Source organism: Silene latifolia, chromosome Y (genome assembly GCF_048544455.1).
Source record: "Silene latifolia isolate original U9 population chromosome Y, ASM4854445v1, whole genome shotgun sequence".
Classification (NCBI taxonomy): Eukaryota; Viridiplantae; Streptophyta; class Magnoliopsida; order Caryophyllales; family Caryophyllaceae; genus Silene; species Silene latifolia.
The window spans coordinates 77,564,145-77,574,501 of record NC_133538.1 but is presented as its reverse complement, the minus strand read 5'-3'; the positions used below and the strand labels follow the sequence as shown (position 1 = coordinate 77,574,501).

The 10,357-nt window shown below is 37.9% G+C and overlaps 1 protein-coding gene across 1 annotated transcript; it reads right to left on the bottom strand.

The window, feature by feature from the left end:
* Positions 1-6,239: 6,239 nt before the first annotated feature.
* On the bottom strand, positions 6,240-8,291 carry LOC141628356 (uncharacterized). Its single transcript, XM_074441511.1, has one exon. The coding sequence runs from the start codon at positions 8,289-8,291 to the stop codon at positions 6,240-6,242; it is 2,052 nt and encodes a 683-aa protein (XP_074297612.1).
* Positions 8,292-10,357: the final 2,066 nt, after the last annotated feature.

The window sequence follows — 10,357 nt, the reverse complement described above, 5'->3', positions numbered from 1 at the left end:
AATTCAAATCACGCACTAACATGTAATATACATGATTTACCTATTAATTATTTCCATGATAAACGTTCGAGGCTCCGTATACCCAGCAGGATCACACCAATACACAATACTTTCGGATGGATTAATTAGGCCAACATCCAATGATCACTTTGATTAAAAAAAGAGGACAATGAGAAAATTTCACGTAAGTAGCCAAGAATAAATAAATAGAAGTTCGAAAATGGGAAGCTTTATGTATACCTTTCGTGATAAGCCGCAAATATCGGTTTTCGACCCCGCCACATGCGTACATGTCATAGCTCTAGCTATATAATCTGATCGTAAATCATCAGTTACGGATGCAAATTTAGACAACGTCTCCGGGAACAAGAATCCGTAGAAACTAGTAGACTTCATAGTATCACTAACATCACTCAAATACCTATAACAATTTCAATTAAAATTGTTCAAATAGTTCATAAAAACCACTGTACTAAAAAAATTTCAGAACAAGGTGATTTGTCTAAAACTTGATTTATGCAGGAGTTTGACAGTGCATCATTTATCGCAATTTCTCTGAATATACAAGAGACAAAAAAGCATGATGGATTTTCCGGACTGAAATAAGTTTAAAGCTTGATTTATGCTGGACTGATTTACCAGGTATGGATGGCAAGGAATCAGTGTCGGGTTGAGAATGCAGTTAGATGATCTGAGGTGTTGTACATGTACTTAGACAACTCATTCCATTCCTTTCTTACTCTCAAACGTTCAACAAACAAAATAATGGCTGGCTTCCTACGGATAAAAATAGACAGAACATGGTCATTAATGAAAGCTTACCTCATAAAAATAGCAATGTGAGAGGCACCTATCTCGCCTTCGTCACACCAATGAATAAGCTCCACGTAAGAAATCGGAGAAGTGTAGTCATCAAGGTGTAATACATGGTCATCAATCGAAACGTTAATCAGTGATCCGCTCGCCTTCAATACGCGAGCCTCGAGAAGTAAAGAATTCATCAGCGGGGTTCTCAACTTTTGCTTAAACTCACTACTAACTTCTACACCCAGAATAGTCGGGCAAGAGGTGGTGCAGACCTTTGATGATTCTTCTTCTTCTTCTTCATTACGATTTCCATCTTCATTATTTTTTCACAAAATAGTTAATATTTATATTAACTTATTATAAGATAATACTTCTAATTTAAAAAAAAAAAAAACTACAAAATTACCTTACTAGGACTGTGAATATGATTCTGAGGCCACTGAACATATGAGTCCTTCGCATCAATCAATAGTATCAAATCATCCCCAACAGCACATGTGCAACATATCATTTTTTCGATCCAGTTGTACTTTCTTAACTTCTAGTTTCTCATAACCATTAAGTAGTGATCTACCGTGAACAGTTATGAATTCCGCCTTTTTTTCCATATACATCAAGCCTGATGCCACTATCTTATTCGGATTTCCGGGTAATGATAAATCACAGTCTCTCCACCCCTTGAAATATTAGTAAAATCAAAACTTCAAACTCATTAGTCACGCAAATATATTAATAAGTTTCCTTAAAATCTTAGTGATAAATCAAAAGATGATACCTCCTTCTCTTGGCTAGGTGGCTCTTCATGTGGTATCTCTTTACGGTGTGGCTCTGGATGGGATTGCACCTCACTCTCTTGTATTGAGATACTATGAGAACCATCCGTAGATGGACAAGCTTTCGATCCTTGAGTACTCATAGAAATTCCTTTCATGAAGCATTCTAATAATTCTTGACTTGGCTTCTCACCACTTTGCCAAAAATGCACCATCATACTTTACATATTTGATACTTGTGTTTGCAAAGTATTTATCTGCATGCAAGACAAAAATTCAACAAATTGGTTATGCTTAAAGTAAAATAATTTTCAAATATTAAATATTTTGAGACGGTCTTATTCTATGTTTACATAATAAATTACCGTCTCTTTGAGACGCTCTACTCTTTTCGGCACTTTTTAGGAGCCTTCCCAAAATACTCAGTTATGCATATGCCATCAGGAACCCCTCGCACACGGCCACCATGTTCAGGTTTGCCGATTGCCTTAGCTAGTATATCTTCTCGTCCCCTAGGCTTAAATGTACCTGCCTCCACCTCTTTTTCTAGTTCTTTCTACACCCATTCATAATATTATATTATTTAAATACATATATAGTTGTGTCAATTCCTAGAAATTAATATTTTTTTTTTTAAATTTAAGAACTCACAATTTTCGTAGCCACTTCCTTGTAATATTCGGTCAGGTCTCCGTTATTAGGCGTGTGACCCCTTAGCCAAGTTAAGTGTCGGTCAACTACCTCCAATATCACTCCATTTTTGGCAAAGTCTTTTTTCTACAAAAAAAAAAATTAAGAATGTCAAGAGTATAGTAAAACCTCCAGATTTAAATAAATATAAATTATAAAGGTATGTCTAGGTGTATGTACTTACGATTTTAACTTCAATCCCACGGTAACCTGCTCAAGAGCCAACGAACCTTGTCCTATTCATACAAGCATTCTTCTTGTTGTTTGCACTTATTTCCTTACATTTTACAACATATAAAGTAGTTAGACTAATTATATATAGTAAGCGGAAAGGCAAAGATACTGAAAACGGTGTGTGGTGTTGGAGCTAGAAAGCACCGTGTTCTTTAGAAACAAACAAGCAGTTCATTGCAATTACACAGAAAAGATGAAATTTGGACAAAAGGAAAGATACTGAAAACGGTGTGTGGTGTTGGAGAAAGTTAATTGACCTACTCATACACTCCTTCAACGAACAAAATTGTATTTAGCCGGTCTTTGGTCCTGACCGGGTTTGACCAGATCACCGGTATGCAACATACCAGGGACCTGAAAACATATAATCCAAAACCAAAGACCTGCTGGGTAAGCTACAAGTCTGGATCAGTCTTAATCGAACTTCACAGATCGATCCGGCTAGCCAGTCAGTGCCTAGTGTTAAACAGTTCAAACCTAATAAGTGAATATTACCTTAAATGCCTGAGTAGTGTGAGATGCCACAAACACATTCCAATCCTCAGGTGTTATTGAGTCATACTTTTTTGTTGGTGGTGTCCTCTGTATTGCTCCTGTCTCGTCGTATAGCCACTTACGAACTAAGGTGCATTTCCACTTTCTCCATAAATTCCCAGCCTTTATGAGACACCAATCATAACGGTCTGCGATAACGGTGAAAGCGCCCTACACAAATGAGAAAGTTTGTCACCAGAGCCTAGTAATTTATATATCAAAAGCGCCCTACACAAAGGCTCTGGCTTGGCACAAACACAATAAGGAAAAGTTATGTGATGGCAAGTTACTACCTCTGTACAAGCTTACCATCAAAAGCGCCTTATGTTGTCTTCCGTCTGACGTGACTTATACGCAACCATACATAACAACTGTGATAATAGATTTACCTCTAATTTTGTATCACGTGTGATACCTTCCTCAAGGGAGTATCAGCTTTATAAACCAATTAATATCCTGTGGGTAATTCGGTACCACCAACCTCTAACAACCAGAGCATACTTCATCAGCCAAATCCATATGTGGAGTTTTGACTGTCAAGAACAGTGCTTAAGTTGTTGAACTTTGTCACATACATAACATATTTAGAAAAAAGGGCAAACAGATGAACTTAAGAACAAGAGTTGAACTCTCATTCTAATAATTTCAAAGATAAAATTCAATTTTGCAAGCGAGATGATACTCTATGTAGCAAGTCTTGTGTATCACCGGATGAAAAATTACGACAAAAACTCTGCCGCACGTAAAGCAGATTGCATCTTTTTTGCACAAAATTACTTGATTTTGCTTACCATTTCGATTGCATAAAAGCAGTTGCATCTTTGGCTGCCCTTACTCCTTAAATCTTAATTTGTTACACTTAGAGAATGGTAGAAAAAAAGTCTGAGCTATTATATATAAACTTTTTACTAGGAGTATATCAGTCTTCAGCTAACTGTTAAAAATGATATGCGACTTTCAATTAATCCTAATGAAACTTTAAATGCTCTTGGTTTTTGACACTTACTATTTTATGCATAGAATAACCAAGTCAATTATTAGATAACCAAGACAATTACTGACCGTGATACTATCCAAAATTTCTTGCTTCGTGACATCATCCACATGGTCCCACGTTTCCACTGCGCAACTAACATGCCTCCGAGTAGTAACGCCAACCCAGCTACTAAACTTCCCAGCGTACGTTCCTGTAGGCAATCTATGCACTTTATCCCACTCTAATTCAATTGGTTTCTTCTCCTTAAGTGCTTTTGAAACTAAGGCCAACACTGTTCGACCCCTCTCCTTAGACCTTCTCTTCCTCTTCTTGCTCGAGTCATCGAGTTAGTATTACGAGTTCCTTTACACCTCGTGAGCCCATCGATCAACCTGGCTCGCATTAACAAATTACACACTCATCAAATTCTGTAAATATATCAACATAAATAAGACGTAAATATATCAAATTCTGTAAATATATCAACATAAATATATCAAAAGCTTCTGAGACAGCAGGTTAAAATAAGGGGTTGGGGGTAAAGTGGCTCAGTTATGCAGGTAGGTAGGTAGGTAGGTTGGTGTTGATTAGATGCGTCCTTCCTTATAAGGTATGTGGTGATGAAGTCAGAGCAGGAGAAGCGCGCAGCTATTATAAGGGCAGAAGGAGAAATTGAGGCTGCCAAGTTGATTTCAGAGGCAACTGCATCTGCAGGAATGGGTTTGATCGAGTTAAGGAAGATTGAAGCTATGAAGGAGAATGCAGCTACAATGGCAAGGAGTCCTCATGTCACTTATGTTCCTGGTGTAATGATCATGATTATGGGCATACAACTTCTAATTTAACTGCTTTAGTTTGACTTATCCAGAGTAATGTAAGACCTAAACCATTATTAATTTAATTCACATTTCACCTAAGAGTAAGACCTAAACCATTATTAATTTAATTCACATTTCACCTAAAAAAAAAAGATCTGAACTGTTAGGCTCTCTCCCCTCAGTTCCAGGATACTGTGCATATGGGTTGAAGTTATTCTTACTATGGAGGGCATATAGCCTCCTTATTTCAGAAGCTTAAAAGGCTAAAAAGTTGATTAAGGAAGCTTCACACTTCTTCCTTTACTAATCTTTCTGACAAAGTGGCAAACTGTAAACATGCCTTTAAGCAATGTCAGGATAAACTTAGTTGTTCTCCCTTGGATTCTATTCTTCTTGGGGAGGAGAAGATCTTGGTGCATGAGTATCTCCAGGTTAAAAGAGCTGAGATGCAAGTTCTCTTTCAAAGGGAAAAAATCCAGCACCTCCACCTTGGTGATCTTAGTAATAGATACTTCTACTCTAGGATTTCTGCTAGAAATGTTAGAAATAATATTGGCAGAATCCTTGATGATGCAGGAAGGCAGTGCACTGGATTTTATAAAGCATAACTATAATAAACATAAATCATCATGACTTACTCATTTTTCAACAACACGAGGGAGTTTTCTGGAAGGGGTGTCAGTATTAATCCATATTCCTTCGTTGTGATCATCACGCGTATATAAACTCGAACTATTGATGATATACGTATCATCTAAACCTCGATACATTACGATCAAAACCCTCATATACAACATCTTCATCAAAACTATCCACATCCCGCCTACTCTTTACGGATAAAACAACTGACCAATTTTTATCTTTTGGATCGGTCACATAAAACACTTGTTTGGCTTGTGTGGCTAAAATGAAAGGATCTTCCTTATGTCCACTTTTATCAAGATTCACCAAAGTGAATCCTAATTCATCCTTACGGACACCGGTATTAGTTTGACACCATTTGCACCAAAAAACAGGGATATCGAAATCTGTGTAATCTAACACCCAAATCTCTTCAATAACTCCGTAATAATGCATCTTACTTAAAACTGGATTCTTATCTTTTGAACTAGAAAAGTGCATGGCTTCAGCTTCTACACTTACCCCACTATTTTGCATCGTACTCTTGTCATCTTGCTCACGAGTGTAAAAGGTGCACCCTTTAATGGCATAACCACTATAAGAAGATGCATATGTATTTGGGCCGAAACAAAGCCTTCTTAATCTAGAAGAAATATAATCAGGATATTTTTGCAAGTCTTCTATCACTCGACCCTTGAACCATGCTCGAAATGTCTTGTTGTGCTCATTTCCGATCCACATCTCGGTTTTATTTCGATGCTTGTCCCTCAAGAAAACCATGTGTTCCTAAATGTACGGCTGTACCTCATCCTCGTTATGATGGACATATGTGTGTGCTCCATGCCACTTATCAAATGCCATATCTTGACGAACATGACCCCTAAGACCTTTGCCCTTCATCCACTCACTATGTCGATTCTTAGGGATCCCAAGTATCTCAGAATTTGATAAGTGTGTATAACAATAAGAAAGTGCTTCATCGATGATGGCACGCTCGGCAATGCACCCTTCAGGACGATATCTATTAGACGTATAATCCTTATATACTTTCATCAATATTTCAAAAGGATATTGATACCTTAAGTAAACAGGTCGTAGATACTTGATCTCTGTTACCAAGTGTACGGTCAAATGAACCATGATTGTAAAAAATGAAGGAGGAAAGTACATTTCGAATTGACAAAGAGAAGTGACAACTAAATTTTGCAAATCCTCTAACTCTCCAGGATCAATAACTTTGTTACATATGGCATTAAAGAAAAAACAGAACTTGGTTATGGCATATCGAACCTTTGTAGGTAAAATGTTACGTATGGCCACAACTAGTAATTGTTGCATCAAAGTATGACAATCGTGAGATTTTAAACCAGTAAGCTTGAGATCTCGCATTGATACGAGGCTACTAATATTCGAAGAATATCCCTCTAGCACTTTAACACCATGCAAACATTCACAAAACTCTATTTTCTCCTTTTTTGAAAGTGTATGGGCAGCAGGAGGCAAATAAGTCCGTCCTCCCTTCTCTTGCGGGGCCAACTCGGGTCGAATTTTCATATCCACCATATCCTTCCTAGCTACCACATTGTCTTTTGACTTATTTGGGACATTCAAAAGAGTGTTGATAATATTGTCACAAACATTGTTTTCGATATGCATAACATCCAAACAATGTCTTATGGAGAGTTCCCGCCAATATGGGAGTCGTTCAAAAAGAGGAGACATCTTCTTGTATCCCCGTGATGCTAATTTAGAACCCTTCTTCCCATATGTAATTTTAATATCTTTCACCTTTTGATATACATCATGACCGCTTAATATCTTAGGACATGGACGATGATCAGGTTTTCCATTGAAAGCTTTTTGTTGCTTGCGATACGAATGATCTTCCTCCAAAAATTTACGGTATCCTAAGAAAGCCTGCTTTCGAGAAAACCTCGAATAAGAAGAGTCAACATCTTCTGCACACAAGGGGCACGCCTCTTTCCCATGAACAGTATGTTCACAAAGATTACCGTATGCAGGAAAATCAGATATAGTGCATAATAACATTGCTTTCAAATTGAAAAAACTATTTTGGTACGCATCAAAGACTTCTATTCCTTCATCCCATAGTGTTCTCAAATCGTCAAGAAGGGGCGCCAAGTAAACATCTACATCATTACCCGGTTCTTTGGGACCAGAAATCAATAAGGACAGCATTAAATACTTCCTTTTCATGCACACATATGGAGGTAAATTGTAAATAGCTAAAAGCACAGGCCAAGTGCTATGTTGACTACTTAAATTCCCAAAAGGATTCATCCCGTCAGTAGAGAGTGCAAGTCGAAGATTTCTGGGTTCTTTCCCGAATTCGGGATACTTGGAATCAATGTGTTTCCACTCTAAACCATCAGCCAGGTGTCTCAACTTGCCATCATTAACTTTTGCATTTTTATGCCATGTCAACAACTTTGCATCTTCCTTATTCGCAAAGAGTCGTCGCAACCTGGGTATTATCGGAAAATACCACAAAACTTTTGCTGGGATCCCCTCCTTCTTTTTATATCGCCATTCATTACAAACTGGACAATGAGTGAAACTCTTATATTCCTTGTGATATAATATACAATCATTAGGGCATGCATGAATCTTCACATATTTCATACCAATTCCTCTAAGTATCTTCTTGGCCACATATGTACGATTAGGAAGAACATTATCTTCTGGAAGCATGTCCTTCAATAATTCGAGAAGGTGGGTAAAACTTTTATCACTCCACCCATTTGTTGCTTTCAAATTATATAGCTTAACAACGGCTGACAATTTTGTATAATTCTTACAACTCTTATACAAAGGCATTTCAGCGTCTTTCAAAATGAAAATCATTAGAAATGATTGAGCACTGAGTAAACAAGTTTTGGGACATACAGAGAGTAAGCTACTCCTCATAAAGTCTTAATCATATTTAATTTAAATCTCATAGATACAATGACATCATTACCCATTGCCTAAACGACTCCCGCGTCTCCCATATATGACCCTGTGATTCCTCACACCCCATAATCAGCCACATGCTACTGGTACAATATACTCCGAAGACAAATAATAATGAATTTGGCTCCCGTAGAAATTGAAAAGTGGAAAACCTAAAATGAGTAAATACTAGATACACCCATCCATCCTGATACTTCTAACTTTCAGTTGAGGTAATGAGGAGCTGGTAGGAAGTTTCTAGTTAAATTTACAAATCTAGGCCTATTTCAGTCATAACAAAAGAAATTTGGTAATTTGGCCAATTGTTTGAAATTTAGCTGGTACGATTCGACTACAGAAAAAACAGAATTCCAACAAGTAACATGAATGTGACCTATATAGAATGAACAATGAATATGCAGATTTTCTCTTATGGAGGTATAATTCTAAAACCCTTTTAACAATAAAGGCTCAAGGACACACAGGAGCAATCAACTCAAGGCTCAAGGAACTAAAATCAACTTTTCCCTATACGTAGCGCACATTCTAAATAAACTGCAGAGCTCTTCTAGAGAAATATTTCACAACCACAATCATATTAGGAAGCCACACGACTGCTAACTACTAAACCCTACCATCACTAAATACTAAACCCTTACATCAGCATACATTAAAGTATACAATCAACAACAATGATGAAAAGGAAAGCGAAGAATCAATGAAATAAATAGATAATATAATCTAAGATTGTAGTATTAAAGCTAACATTAAAAATAATGAAAAATGATCTTACCAGCAGCAACGATCAACGGCGATGAAATACAAGTGAACAACGACAATAAGGCGGTGGTCGGAGTACGAGCAAGCACTGACAAGAAGGGGCAACTGATAATTTGATTGAAAATAATACTTGCAATGGTGATAATCAAATCGTGCGAAGGAAACAATTAGGGTGCAGTACGTAGAAGTGTAAACGCCAAGTTTCATTTGATTGAACTAATAAGCAGAACGGTGGGGAACAGAGCCGTTCTCGTTGACAGATTAAGGAGGACGGTGGAGAACGGAGCCGTTCTTGTTGAATTAATAAGGAGAACGGTGGGGAACGGAGCCGTTCTCTTTGACAGATTAAGGAGAACGGTGGAGAACGGAGCCGTTCTCGTTGACAGATTAAGGAGAACGGTGGGGAACGGAGGGGAGTATGAAGCGTTGTGTTCTGCAGTTCTAGTTTTAATTAAAACGGTTGGTCAAACCAACCCGTTCTCTTTGTTTATCTATAAGAACGGTTCAACCCAATAACCGTTCTATTCAGAATTCATAATTGCCCGCCTAACATAAAAAAAAGAAAGAGAACAGTTCCGTTACCAACCGTTCTCTAAGTGGCGTTCTCATAGCCTTAAATTGTAGTAGTGGAGTCATGGCTCAAAACTTTCCTGGATCACGTGAATCAGTCCACACGACTGAAGAATGACGGGTCCAACTTTGCGGACTGGGAGGCATCATTACGGAATGCTGCCATTGCAGACGGTAAGCTCAAGTACTTGACTGAGCCAATACCGCCAAACCCAGGCCCCAATGCAACAGCTAACGAGTCACTTGCTTATAGTGACTTCGTCATGGAAGCGGGTGCGATAAACAACGTACTCATTTTTGCAATGGAAACCAATTTGCAAAGACGCTTCATTTCCCAAGGTGCAAACAAGATTTTCACCACGCTCACTAATGAGTTCTCAAAAGCACCGAGAATCGTTACTTGTGAGCATACCTGTCGCTTCTTTGAGGTGAACCTCCATAAGGGCCAACCGGTTAGCCCACACATTCTTAACGTGATTGAGAATGTCGAGAAACTGGAGGCACTTGATTGCAAAATCAGTGAGAGCATAGTCATTGACTGTATGTTTCATTCACTTCATGATGGTTTTGCCCTTTTCAGGGCAAATTACTACATGAATGAC